Raw genomic sequence first — 15,000 nt, 5'->3', positions numbered from 1 at the left:
GAACGATCTAGGGAAATTCTGTGGGCTTTGCTCCTGCCCATGTAACAAGTAGGTGCTGCTTGCCTGCCTGCCTGCCTGCCTGCCATGACAACAAGTAGCCATGCCTCTTGAGAGACCAACCATACATTGCTGGCATGATCACGGCAATCCAGAGAACGTTCACACACTCATATATACACATACAGTACATATGTACATACATATATACTGTACGTACATACATACATACGTCAGCCAGACGGCACATCCAATGCCAGCTAAACACAGGCCCAGTCGTGCCGGTACCAAGGCCAACTCTGGTTAAATACGGTCATAAGCACAATTTTTTTTCAGCCCCTTCTTTAAAAAAAAAAAAATACAAATTGTTCATGCTTTTTTATTAATGTGAAACAATTTGTAAACTTTTAAAAAATTAAACTAGAATTTAATTTACGGGTAATTCAGGTTTTGTACTGAAAAAAAATATTTGTTTTCTTTAGAGCAAAATACATGAGACTTAGTTAAAACTAGAGCTGCAAAATGATTATTTTGTACACAAATGCAATTTTATTGTCAAAATGTCATCAAGGAAGGTTCGTAAAACTTTTACTTGAATGCATCTTATTTATTTGCACAGGACTTGGTAACAGTTGTATCTAAAGTTCTTTCAGGATGTATATTAAATATGATATTTAGTTGTATCAAAAGTTCTTTCAGGATCTATATTAAATATTTAGTTTTATCTAAAACTCTTTCAGGATGTATTTTAAATATAATATTTAGTTTTATCTAAAGTTTTTTCAGGATGTATTTTAAATATTTAGTTTTACCTAACATTATTTCAGGATGTATTTTAAATATAATATTTAGTTATATCTAAAGTTCTTTCAGGATGTATTTTAAATATTTAGTTATATCTAAAGTTCTTTCAGGATGTATTTTAAATATAATATTTTGTTTTATCTAAAGTTTTTTCAGGATGTATTTTAAATATTTAGTTTGATCTAAAGTTTTTTCAGGATGTATTTTAAATATTTAGTTTGATCTAAAGTTATTTCAGGATGTATTTTAAATATAATATTTAGTTTTATCTAAAGTTCTTTCAGGATGTATTTTAAATATAATATTTAGTTGTATCAAAAGTTCTTTCAGGATGTATATTAAATATTTAGTTTTATCTAAAACTCTTTCAGGATGTATTTTAAATATAATATTTAGTTTTATCTAAAGTTTTTTCAGGATGTATTTTAAATATTTAGTTTTACCTAACATTATTTCAGGATGTATTTTAAATACAATATTTAGTTATATCTAAAGTTCTTTCAGGATGTATTTTAAATATTTAGTTGGATCTAAAGTTATTTCAGGATGTATTTTAAATATAATATTTTGTTTTATCTAAAGTTTTTGCAGGATGTATTTTAAATATTTAGTTTGATCTAAAGTTTTTTCAGGATGTATTTTAAATATAATATTTAGTTGTATCTAAAGTTCTTTCAGGATGTATTTTAAATATAATATTTAGTTTTATCTAAAGTTATTTCAGGATGTATTTTAAATATAATATTTAGTTTTATCTAAAGTTCTTTCAGGATGTATTTTAAATATAATATTTTATCTAAAGTTTTTTCAGGATGTATTTTAAATATTTAGTTTGATCTAAAGTTTTTTCAGGATGTATTTTAAATATTTAGTTGGATCTAAAGTTATTTCAGGATGTATTTTAAATATAATATTTAGTTTTATCTAAAGTTCTTTCAGGATGTATTTTAAATATTTAGTTTGATCTAAAGTTCTTTCAGGATGTATTTTAAATATAATATTTAGTTTTATCTAAAGTTCTTTCAGGATATATTTTAAATATAATATTTAGTTTTATCTAAAGTTCTTTCAGGATGTATTTTAAATATAATAATTAGTTTTATCTAAAGTTCTTTCAGGATGTATTTTAAATATTTAGTTATATCAAACTCTTTAAGGATGTATTTTAAATATAATATTTAGTTTTATCTAAAGTTTTTTCAGGATGTATTTTAAATATATTACATTTGATCTAAAGTTCTTTCAGGATGTATTTTAAATATTTAGTTTTATATAAAGTTCTTTCAGGATGTATTTTAAATATATTTGATTTTATCTAAAGTTCTTTCAGGATGTATTTTAAGTATAATATTTAGTTTAATCAAACGTTTTTAAGGATGTATTTTGAATATAATATTTAGTTTCATTTAAGGTTTTTTTAGGATGTATTTTAAATATAGTATTTAGTTTTTTCAGGATATATTTGAAATATAATATTTTGTACCAGTGAGACCACCAGTCGGAGTCTCCTCACTCATCTTTGTAGTGGCATGTTACTGATCTGATCACTGACCGTGTAGTAAAATAAAAGAGCTTGTATGCTCAAAATAAACTGCATGATTGATCTAACTGTGTTCATGATTAAAACACACATTTGCATATTTTACTGACACATCTCTAGCCAACATTCCACAGAACAAAATACGAAAATTAAGCTATGTACTAGGATTCGTGCTGATATCCGAGCAATTTTTGTATCGGCCAATACTCAGGGCTCCAATACCGGTATCAGAAATGAAAAAGTGGTTTCAAGACACCCTTAATGACAATGATAAAAAAACTTGCAAATACATACAATTAATTTATGAATGAACAAGTTTATATGCAAAAAGACAATACAAATAATACTTGAATAAACACTTCATTCGCCCTGACTGAGATCTAGCATACCCTTTTCGCTATCCCGCCATTTTAAAATGTATCACCTCCATTAATGACGAGGTCTTTGTACAGTAAAACTTGGCACTGGTCTAAACTAGTGGCATCATCGTTCTATTAGTGAGAGAAGATTCTTAATCAAGGGTAACAAAGTTGGAGACCGTTTTCCAGAATACAAATAGCCACTTGCTTGGTGTTCTTGCCTTAAACTCTTTGTCTTGGTGGATCTACGCATCCGCTACCCAATAACTATCGCTTGAAACCATCACAGGCTGATCTAGAACCTTGCCGAGGTTCTGCCTAGACCTGGTTTCTGCTGCTTTTAGCAAGCAGCAGACCCTCTAAAAGAGTCCGGTCCTCTCAGCCAAGGCCAAGGTTTATCAGCAAGTGCCTCTCTCAACACTCTTGAGCCAAGTACTCTTTTCTGTGAGCCTCCACTTAGGTTTTATCCACTCACTAACACGTTCCTGCAAAGGAATGTGCTTGAGCATTGATCCAGAGCGATAGAAGCAGGGATCTCCAGGAATAGTCAAACCATAACCAGGGCTGAGGAATATGTAGAAGTCAAAATGTCCAATCTGGGACTGTTTGACTCATTTCACCTGCACGATCTTTACCACAAGGTGCTCACTTTTATGCAGACGACTATACCACTTTTGTTTTCCTTGAACAACCTCATCCCTTTACCGGACGCGCCAATGACGCGGACTGAGTGGCGAGCATGACCCTTGGAATGCTCTTGCATGCTTGACTATGCAACTCATTGCTGCACGTGATGATGCTACCACCATGCATTTGTTGATGATGTACATGTAGAGTATGTACATTGATGCTCTGCTCTACAGCATAACCAGCAATATTTTGAAATACAGGGTGTCCACAAAGTCTTTGCAATGGAAAACAGATGAGATACTCAGGATTTGTACCATGTACTCAGTAGTTGTCAAAGTTTTTAATCACATTGCAAAACTGCATGTTATCCAGTTTCTCAATGAAACCTTTCCAGACTAGAACTGGAGAGATGGTCACCAGATATCACTTCTATGGACTTCTTTCTATGAGGTTCTGTTAAAGACACAATTCCACTGCCATCATTGACGAGGCTATACTACAGTGAACATAAAAACTATTGTCTTAAAGTGCTTCATGCCATTGTTTAAGAGACTTTCTATAGAGTGTTTACAGACAACATGTACGTCTACAATGTCTATGGATGTTCTCATTCATCCAGGTCATTGCAATCTTCGGACATTCAATCCATTGCAACTGGACTGTTTGGCTTGTCTTAGAAGATGTTTTGCCAAGTAGGCTCATTGACTTAGGTTGGTCAGATCTTGTCAGACTTAGATTGGTCAGGTCTAGTCTAAAGACTACCGTAATTTCCGGACTATAAGGCGCACCTGACTCTAAGCCGCACCAGCTAAATTTAGGGGAAAATACAGATTGCTCCATATATAAGCCGCACCCAACTATAAGCCGCAGGCGTTTTGATGTGTAATTACCGTAGTATATAGGGGTTCCTGCTACCACGGAGGGGATTGTCGGGACAGAGATGACTGTTTGGGAACGCAAAGCGTCCCATTTATTAACAATAAATCTTTCAATCATTCAATCAAACTTTCACATCTTTGACATGGCGAACAGCATTCGTGCAGAGTACAAATAATACAACGGTGCAAAGTAATACAAAGTGCTCGCCTGTAACACGGCAGTAAAAGTGCAGTCCCGCGGCCGTTTACGTTATCAAAATAACCAGCCTACTACCGGTATATGAAAAGTCAGTCTTTAATCATTGTGTCATCGTCTTCCTCCTGCGTACTAAAACCACCGAAATCCTCTTTGTCGGTGTCGGAGAAGAACAGGTCCAAAATGGCGTCGTCAGCCACTCTCACTCCTTTGTTCTCGCTCTCAAAACCTTCCTCTTCGTCAGTGGAATCAACGGCTCCGGCTTCGTCAGCCGTTACGCCGTCCTCTTCATCATCATCATATGCACTTCTCCGTTTGTTTTCCATATTGAGGGTGTTTGCATGAACACTTCCTTTGCGCAAACTGTCGCTGACGCTCTCCTACTCTTTGTTTTGCTCTCGTTACCTGGCGCCAGATGTCTGCCTCGGTCTCGCGCATCCTCGGTAGTGCGCGCCCCTAGTTACCGTAAGCCGTAGAAAAGCCGCACCGTTGTATAAGCCGCAGGGACCAGAACGAGGGAAAAAAGTAGCGGCTTATAGTCCGGAAATTGCGGTACTTAGATTGGTCATATCTACCCTGAAGACCAGAAGAAGACTTAATATTTGTCACATCTAGTCTGAAGACTAGAAGAAGAAGACTTAAGATTGGTCAGATGTAGTCTGAAGACTAGACTTAGACAACCTTTAATGATCCACAATAAGACTTAATATTGGTCACATCTAGACGACTTAGTCTTCAAACTAAATTTGACCAATCTAAGTCTCTAAGCATGGACTGATGAAATCTACTTGAATGAAAGGCGAAACGTCTTCTAAGACAAACCAAACAGTCCAGTTGCGATCCACTGTACGTCTACAATATGGACAGAAATTTCGTGTGACGCCCGGCCTCTGTGATGTCACATGTCTAATATTTATCACAAGGACCTAGCTCAGAATCTCCAGCCTAGCTCAACCCAAATATGTGTCGGTTACTTTTTCCCCAACCAGACCTTGTATGTATAGACCTGAAATGGTTAAACCCAGACCCGACTGAAACGGTTTTAACTAAGCTGGAAGAATATTGTGCAAAACATTTAAAGTAAAGATAAGAATTAGGACTGAGAGAAAAGTTACAAGGTTTAAGCAAACCCTTAATTGATTTTGATGTATAAATACTGCGCATACCTCAATGTGTAACAATTTTGAGATACAAGCACTTGCTCAATTGTTTGTTGAGCTTTAAGTTGGGAGCATAATTTGAGTTAGCATCCTCCCTGTCGCTGGTTGAAGTAGCGACACAAATCCAGTCTACAGATCGACACAATCCTGCCCTGCAACCACCATCGAAAATCTTACAAGACAAGATAAAAGAGTTGAAAAACAAACATGTGGACTAAGAAAATATAATTCATACATTTTCTAAACAGCTTATCCCCGTTAGGGTCATGGTTATCTCCAATTGTTATCAAAAACAGACATTAGCAGTTATGTATGATCTGGACCTTTCCCCAGTCAAGCAAACATGATTTGACAGTGTTAGAAGAAGTCAGAGTATTTGTAGAAAAGTGTAGTATCTGTTAACAGAGGATAGCACATGTGAAGTGTTGTGTCAGACATCCGTTTTTTGCCCAATAGTGGCTTAGTAATGACAATAAGTAAGATTAGGTCAATGTGTCTCACAAGGAGATAGAGAGACTGTGGGAAAAGAGACCTCAAACAGCCAGGATCTTCGAGGTACCGGGGGGAAATTTAACACTCTGGCCTTACCTTTGCTGGCACCATGACAAAAGTAGGAAGCCTGTGTTGTGACGTTATCTCGGGTGGTACAATGAGGACACTCCCACCAGTTCAAAAACCAACAGACAGGTAGGTTCTAAGTTTAAGACCAAGGAACTGTCACACACCCACGTCATCCTTCTGTCCGCAATGCACATCAAAACCCACAAAACACGGGGACAACATGCGAACAGAAGAGTTCCGAATGCTCGATTTTCTGGTTCTGAAGCAGAGGTGCTAACCTCAACTTGAAATCCTTAAGACAGTGGGACCAATTCAGAAGTCAACATTTTAGTTTGAGGGTAGCTCAGTTTGACAGATTCCGCCACAGTATGGTCCGTATTTGCAACATCTAATCCGATCATCTCCCTTCAACCACCACTAAGCTGATTAGCGCAGGTGAGAGCATCCATTTGAGAGATGAGGAAAGAGTATTTTGGAACAACATGAAAAGATGAGGAAAAGTAGCCAGATGGGAAACGGCAAGTACACAAAGAAAGTGTGTGTGTCAGCAGGAACTGGCAGAGAAGCCTTGATTTGGTCCAGTTCTATTAATACAAGTCATGTAGGAGGCTGAGTAGCCACCATCTCTCTTACTGATAGATTTTCTCATACGGTACCACTGCATGGTGGCCCAGCAACACAGGATAAAATATGTGAAGTATACATTTGAGAGCAGTTTACTGTTGTTGAAATATTAAAAATCCAACAACAAAACATAGTAAATATAGCAGAAGTGTCATGTTTAGCATCACAGTTCAGTTCATTGACATGCAAAACAAAGACTTAACTTTCGTGTTAAATGATTTAGAAAACAAAACATCTAAAAAATGCAAGCATACAATTTTACGATGTTTACTTTAAAGGGGAACATTATCACCAGACCTATGTAAGCGTCAATATATACCTTGATGTTGCAGAAAAAAGACCATATATTTTTTTAACCGATTTCCGAACTCTAAATGGGTGAATTTTGGCGAATTAAACGCCTTTCTAATATTCGCTCTCCGAGCGATGACGTCACGGGAAGCAATCCGCCAATTTCTCAAACACCGAGTCAAATCAGCTCTGTTATTTTCCGTTTTTTTCGACTGTTTTACGTACCTTGGAGACATCATGCCTCGTCGGTGTGTTGTCGGAGGGTGTAACAACACGAACAGGGACGGATTCAAGTTGCACCAGTGGCCCAAAGATGCGAAAGTGGCAAGAAATTGGACGTTTGTTCCGCACACTTTACCGACGAAAGCTATGCTACGACAGAGATGGCAAGAATGTGTGGATATCCTGCGACACTCAAAGCAGATGCATTTCCAATGATAAAGTCAAAGAAATCTGCCGCCAAACCCCCATTGAATCTGCCGGAGTGTGTGAGCAATTCAGGGACAAAGGACCTCGGTAGCACGGCAAGCAATGGCGGCAGTTTGTTCCCGCAGACGAGCGAGCTAAACCCCCTGGATGTCTTGGCTCACACCGTCCCTTAAACTGGACAGATCAGCTTTCAGGAAAAGAGCGCGGATGACGGTATGTCTACAGAATATATTAATTGATGAAAATTGGGCTGTCTGCACTCTCAAAGTGCATGTTGTTGCCAAATGTATTTCATATGCTGTAAACCTAGTTCATAGTTGTTAGTTTCCTTTAATGCCAAACAAACACATACCAATCGTTGGTTAGAAGGCGATCGCCGAATTCGTCCTCGCTTTCTCCCGTGTCGCTGGCTGTCGTGTCGTTTTCGTCGGTTTCGCTTGCATACGGTTCAAACCGATATGGCTCAATAGCTTCAGTTTCTTCTTCAATTTCGTTTTCGCTACCTGCCTCCACACTACAACCATCCGTTTCAATACATGCGTAATCTGTTGAATCGCTTAAGCCGCTGAAATCCGAGTCTGAATCCGAGCTAATGTCGCTATATTTTGTTGTTCTTTCCGCCATGTTTGTTTGTATTCACTATGTGACGTCACAGGAAAATGGACGGGTGTTTATAACGATGGTTAAAATCAGGCACTTTGAAGCTTTTTTTAGGGATATTGCGTGATGGGTAAAATTAAAAAAAAAACTTCGAAAAATATAATAAGCCACTGGGAACTGATTTTTAATGGTTTTAACCATTCTGAAATTGTGATAATGTTCCCCTTTAAAGGTGCCATGTGTAATAATGTGGCCAGAAATGGTACTGCAATCATGGTCAAAATTCTGTAGTCCCCTCCCACTCTCCATGACTGAGGTTGCCAGATACGCAGCCCAATCCGAACCCTAACCCTAGGAACTTCAAATGGCAATCGACGAGTCCTACGCTGTAGGTTTCTCTTGTTTATGCTTCTTGGAAGATGGTTTACTCAGTAATTATGCCACGTTATACTGATGTCCATCCATCCATTTTCTACCGCTTATTCCCTTCGGGGTCGCGGGGGGCACTGGAGCCTATCTCAGCTACAATCGGGCAGAAGGCGGGGTACACCCTGGACAAGTCGCCACCTCATCGCAGGGCCAACACAGATAGACAGACAACATTCACACTCACATTCACACACTAGGGCCAATTTAGTGTTGCCAATCAACTTATCCCCAGGTGCATGTCTTTGGAGGTGGGAGGAAGCCGGAGTACCCGGAGGGAACCCACGCAGTCACGGGGAGGACATGCAAACTCCACACAGAAAGATCCCGAGCCCGGGATTGAACCCAAGACTACTCAGGACCTTCCTATTGTGAGGCAGATGCACTAACCCCTCTTCCACCGTGCTGCCCATACTATACTGATGTCGATTAGCCAAATGTATTTGTAAAGTTACGCTGCAATATTTTTTCTCGGGAGTCGGGACAGATTGTTGGCATTACCCTGCCAAAATGTCTAGTTTGACCGCACGGACCACCATCGAAATAATTATATATAATATATTTTACATCGCATAGGCCTACTTTGATGGCAAGCCAAGGCCAACAGTAAAATGACCGCCACATTTCGTTCAGCATAACCCCATGTTGCATCCAACCTGACGCACGTTATGCAAAAACCACCTTATGCATACATCATATAGCCTACTACCCTGTCAATACACAAAGTAGAACATCATTACATGTAATGCATTATATTGTGCCAAGCAAATACCACCCCATATGTGTTTGATGCACATCCAGTACCAGAAACCGCAATTAGCGGTGCTAATGTTGGAACCCATTTCCTGGCTTTGTCATGAATAAGTTGAGAATCGTAACGACGCCTTTTAGATTTACTAAGGTCTGACATGTTTAGTAACTTTACCAGTAGCAGTAGCCCGATGAAGGTGACGGTGCGTAACTGGCAACCTGGATGTGACACACTCACAGACTTTTTAATTGGTCAAACGGTGGAGGACGGGGCATCGAAATGAAAACAATAACAAGATTTCAGGGCTGTAAATCTAATTTAGAAATGAGCATATCCCTGCTGAACTACTGTTATCAGTTATAAAGGTATTGGAAAAGAACATGATTTATTAATGCCTTTTGACATATCAGGGCCATTTAATGATGACTTCACATGTATTTATTACATAAGGCGTCTTTAAAGTTCCTTCTTGGCTGAAGTGCAGCTTCAATAGTTATTGCTTGTAGCGATCGGTAGGTCGTGAGTTCAAACCCCGGCCGAGTCATACCAAAGACTATAAAAATGGGACCAATTACCTCCCTGCTTGGCACTCAGCATCAAGGGTTGGAATTGGGGGTTAAATCACCAAAAATGATTCCCGGGCGCGGCACCGCTGCTGCTCACTGCTCCCCTCACCTCCCAGGGGGTGAACAAGGGGATGGGTCAAATGCAGAACACAAATTTCACCATACCTAGTGTGTGTGTGACAATCATTTGTACTTTACTTACTTTACTTATTACTCATCTTTTTACTGAAATACACTCAAACTTTGAAAGAAACAAAGAACTACTCACCCCCAAATCCTCCAAACGACACCTCCGCTCCGGACAGGCTAACCTCCTCCAACCTCCGAGGACAAAGCTACGAACTATGGGAGACCTGGCTTTCTGCTCCGCCGCTCCCAGTCTGTGGAACGCTCTCCCTGACCACCTGAGGGCACCACAGACTGTGGATGCTTTTAAAAAAGGCCTAAAACCCCTTCTTTAAAAAAAAAAAAAAAAAAAAGCCTTTTTATAGATATATGCATACTAATTCTAGCTATTAGGCTGTTCTAGTTTTTATTTTTATTATCTTTTTATTATTATAATTTTTTTTTAAATACACTGTAGCACTTTGAGGTTGTTTGCTCAATGTAAAGTGCTTTTTACAAATAAAATCTATTATTATTATTATTATTATTAACTTGGTCGTTGGGGTCAATAAAATACTTAATAATTCCCGAGATCATGTTGTATAGAAATCCTTAGTTTTTACCCTTTTCTTTTTGAAACAATACAATAAAATTATCCCCAAACCAGACGTGATGTGAATGGTGGATTGTGTTCCCACATCACACAAGGTTTCAGCTGGTTAGCCACTAAGCTCGCAGAGCTAAATTAGCTAACTCGACTTTGTGAAAGTAAAAACCTGCGCATGGCTTCTTCTTGCACCTGTCTCATGGAGAGATTGTCCCTGCTAGAGCGACGTGTCTGTTAGTAAGAGCAGAAAAACATTGGATGCCGTGGACACGCTTGCTAGCGTTAGCCGTATTGAGCTAACTAGCCCAGTTTGCAGCAGTCCTAAACGGCCTACAAGCGAAGACGAATAACAGACTTTGTTCGTTAGCTAGTCCTACACCCCAGATATATAGAATATCGCGTTGCATTGGGCCGCGTCATATCGAGCTTTGAGTGTATATCTTTGTCTATTTACTAGGACTGTAACCGTAGGCATCCTCAAACGTACTTCCATATTAAGGTCACAGTTTACTAGGACTGTAACCGTAGGCATCCTCAACCGTACTTCCATATTAAGGTAACAGTTCACAGTTTACTAGGACTGTAACCGTAAGCATCCTCACCGTACTTCCATATTAAGGTCACAGTTCACAGTTTACTAGGACTGAATCGTAGGCATCCTCAACCGTACTTCCATATTAAGGTCACAGTTTACTAGGACTGTAACCGTAGGCATCCTCAACCGTACTTCCATATTAAGGTAACAGTTCACAGTTTACTAGGACTGTAACCGTAGGCATCCTCAACGTACTTCCATATTAAGGTCACAGTTCACAGTTTACTAGGACTGTAATCGTAGGCATCCTCAACCGTACTTCCATATTAAGGTCACAGTTTACTAGGACTGTAACCGTAGGCATCCTCAACCGTACTTCCATATTAAGGTCACAGTTCACAGTTTACTAGGACTTTAACCGTAGGCATCCTCAACCGTACTTCCATATTAAGGTCACAGTTTACTAGGACTGTAACCGTAGGCATCCTCAACCGTACTTCCATATTAAGGTAACAGTTCACAGTTTACTAGGACTGTAACCGTAGGCATCCTCAACCGTACTTCCATATTAAGGTCACAGTTCAGATCCTTTATAGTACAGGAAAGGAAACTAAATTAGCTTTAATCATTTTTAAAATAAAAGATTAAAACAACTGGTCACTAATTCTACAATAAATACAATGTTCAAATATACAATCAAAATGTAGATACAGCAAACTTCAAAGGATGCAGGGCCACTTTGATACATTTGTGCATTAAGGAAGGTTGACTTTAGGTCAAAGTACATATTCCCTCGCTCCACAACACAGGTTTTAAAGTACCATTAAAGTTTTTATGTTAAAACTGCGTCGTTGTGTTTTAAACACAAAGGACAGGCTTGTAAAGAAAGGGCTTCGTACTGTAAAAGTGTTGTCAAGGTGACAACTGCATCCGAGGACTGCACTCCAGATGGCCTTCCTCTCTTCTATTCTAAACAATCGGCTCATCCCAAACTGTCCAAGCATCTTTTGAAGAAGGATATGGTTTGAAAAGAAGGACTTTCTCAAAAGCGTTAAACAAAATCAGGTAAATGAGGTGTGATGCGGTTTTGGGAGGGCATATAAACCCCGGGCAGCTGTAACCTTCTCCTCTTTGTTTACTAACTAAAAATAGCTGCTGAATAACGAGCGCCATGACACGCACAAAGACGGCATATCTGGGTAGAGCAGCTCTGTTTGTCCGTACACTCTTTCTACCGAGTCAGACATGGGTCTGCTAATAAAAGACAAAGAAGGCGGAGCTTGGGGTGTCACGTTTTACTCTCTTGACTTCCTTCAGTTCCTTTGCGTTATTATTGTTTTTTATTTTGTATTCTTGTTGTCCCTCCTCTAACAATGTGACAGTCCTGTACAATCTGTCCCGTTTGTCTACTGTTTTCTGTCACCTTGGGGGGTTGTTTTGTTTACATTTTACAGGGTCTTGTTCCCGAAGTGCATGCGGGCTAATAGTTCAGGATGTTAGCTGCATGTTTACACTACATGATATAGCATCACTCACATTGCTAAACTCCCAGCCAGTCCATGCCTGCTATGCTTTGCTTGACCTAGTCTAGTCCCCCACCGGATGCATGAATGGAGTCCTTTGCTATGGATCGGTACTTAAATCCGCCCTCAAAGCCAAGGCTCTCTGTGTTGATTGGTCAAAGGAGAAGTCGGCCTGATTGAGGCTCGAGTAACTGCTGTTCCTGGTTACAGAATGAAGAGCGGAGCCAGCAAGGCCTGGGGGAACAACCAGGATGGGGTGGTGGCCAGTCAGCCGGCCCGTGTGGTGGACGAGCGTGAACAGATGGCCATCAGCGGAGGCTTCATCCGCAGGTAAGAGGGCAACTCTGCAGTTTCTAGAATTGACCTTTTCAGAGTACGGCATTATGGACTCTGGATGGACCACAATATCGGGGAACCACAGAACAGGACCCAGGGCAAGCGGCAGGCAGCAAGTTACTCTCGGACTCAGATTAAGAGAGCAGTTATGATTGTGATTTACAGAGTAAACAACTAAAAACTAAGGTTTTGGGTGTTGTTTTGTCTAAATATGGCCAAGAACACGCATTAATGTGGGTTAACTGCACGTCTTCATCACAAAAGGAAAAATCTAATCTGCGGGAGAGAATTCCTCTGACATTTTCAAGTATGGTTCTTTATTTTTGAGTGGTCAACTTGAAGCGTCCCTCTGTCTCCGACTCCCTCGTCGTCATGTGACATGAGTGTCTGTTATGATTTTGCTTCCTGGTTTCGATGACCCGCCTTATCTTGTCTCTGATTGGCCAGTGTGTAATGTTTGGCCCTCACCTTAGCCAATTGTGACTGACCATACAAACACCAACCAATCATCATGGATGTTCTCCGGATGTATGGATGTTCTCATTCATCCAGGTCATTGTGTTTTCTACGTATTTCATTTTGGCTTGTCAATTTTATCTTTGTAGCTTTGATGTAAGCTACCTTGCTACATGGCTCTAAAAGTAGCCAAGCTACAGGAATCGCTACTCGTTCAAAGAGTAGTGAAGCTACTGCCAAGCTAATGGGAAACGTAGTACATGTAGCTAGTTACTGCCCATCACTAGTGGCAGGCAGGACTGACTGATGGCTAACCAAAACTGGAATTAGGGCAAGAAGTCTACGTATGCAAGAGCCCATATATGGTCGGTGTGGTCTAACTTATGTAGCTGAATGTTTTCTATTCTTGTGTTGACATTTCCTTTCTGCCTTAATAACAGGGATACTAATCACAAGAAGGTTACATTTACAATAACATCTATATTTATCCTGTTCCTTATTTTCCACAGGTCATAAAAAATATCAATAATTATCGATATCAAGCGATACAAGTGTTTTATACAGTTTTCAGCCGTATCGCCCTAACTAGTTTTACCAATACTTGAATATTTCCGTGTTGTGCTTCAGGGTAACAGACGATGCCCGGGAAAATGAGATGGACGAGAACCTGGAGCAAGTGGGCGGCATCATCGGAAACCTGCGCCACATGGCCCTAGACATGGGCAACGAGATCGACACCCAGAACCGCCAGATCGACAGGATCATGGAGAAGGTGCTAACACTTTTAATGCCTAAATGCTAACACTTAGCTCAAGATTGAAGTAAAGAGTATTGTTTCAAAGTTTTCCATAATAATATTAATAATAATAATTAACGGTAATAAAAGATATTTCATGGTAAATACCAGAGATAGTCATGGTTTAGCTTATTAGTACATGCTTAACAAAGTGAGTAATTGAGAACTTATCTACCTGTATGTGTCAAGCTTATTTGTTAGTAAAATAAACAAGTTAGAGCTAATGCTAAGGGGTATTATAGATCCTTATTACTTACAGTGCCATGTATGCTGCTGCCCCCTAACGTATCGTTCAAGCATTTATAAAGACGCTAATACTGGAAGTCCCCTTTTTACCAATGAAAGCAACAACCAGCAATAAAAACTAAAATAAAGTTGATATCAAACAGAAGGAGGCAACATCCCACAGCAAACACACAACATGTAATTACGCACACATACATACATATAAAGAATAGATACTACTATGTGGGAATAATGAACAACAAATCAACGATTGAAGTGACAAACTTTGCAATCCTACAATACCCCGATTGTGGACAAGGAGACTACAGCCGTGGAAGCACATTCAGTCTCTGTATTAAGTAGCGATCCAGTGAACAGATTGAACAAAAATACACTGCTGAGCTAAAATGCTGCTTGGACCGTGCTCTTGCTGACATCACACCGCATAACTACTGTCGGAGGCAGATATTTACATATATTCGAATTTAAGTGTTACTTCTTTTTATTTCATTGTCATATTACAAAACAGCTAGTGCTTTTCTTCCAAATGTGGTCTTTTGGTTGTCTGCAAAACTGTGTGCTTAACCTTGAAGTGAGGAATGTTA

The 15,000-nt window shown here is 39.3% G+C and overlaps 1 protein-coding gene across 1 annotated transcript in view; it reads left to right on the top strand.

Moving 5' to 3' along the window:
• The window catches only part of snap25a (synaptosome associated protein 25a), a 65,898-nt gene that overhangs the window by 45,716 nt on the left and 5,182 nt on the right, over positions 1–15,000 (top strand). Inside the window, exons 5-7 of the mRNA XM_061987411.2 lie at positions 1–48; positions 12,793–12,912; positions 14,002–14,146. The exon at positions 1–48 is cut by the window's left edge and continues 70 nt beyond it. Of these exons, the coding sequence (XP_061843395.1) occupies positions 1–48; positions 12,793–12,912; positions 14,002–14,146 (313 nt within the window). The remainder of the gene's footprint in view (positions 49–12,792; positions 12,913–14,001; positions 14,147–15,000) is intronic.

Source organism: Nerophis lumbriciformis, linkage group LG26 (assembly GCF_033978685.3).
Source record: "Nerophis lumbriciformis linkage group LG26, RoL_Nlum_v2.1, whole genome shotgun sequence".
Classification (NCBI taxonomy): Eukaryota; Metazoa; Chordata; class Actinopteri; order Syngnathiformes; family Syngnathidae; genus Nerophis; species Nerophis lumbriciformis.
This window is presented reverse-complemented; position numbering and strand designations above follow the sequence as displayed.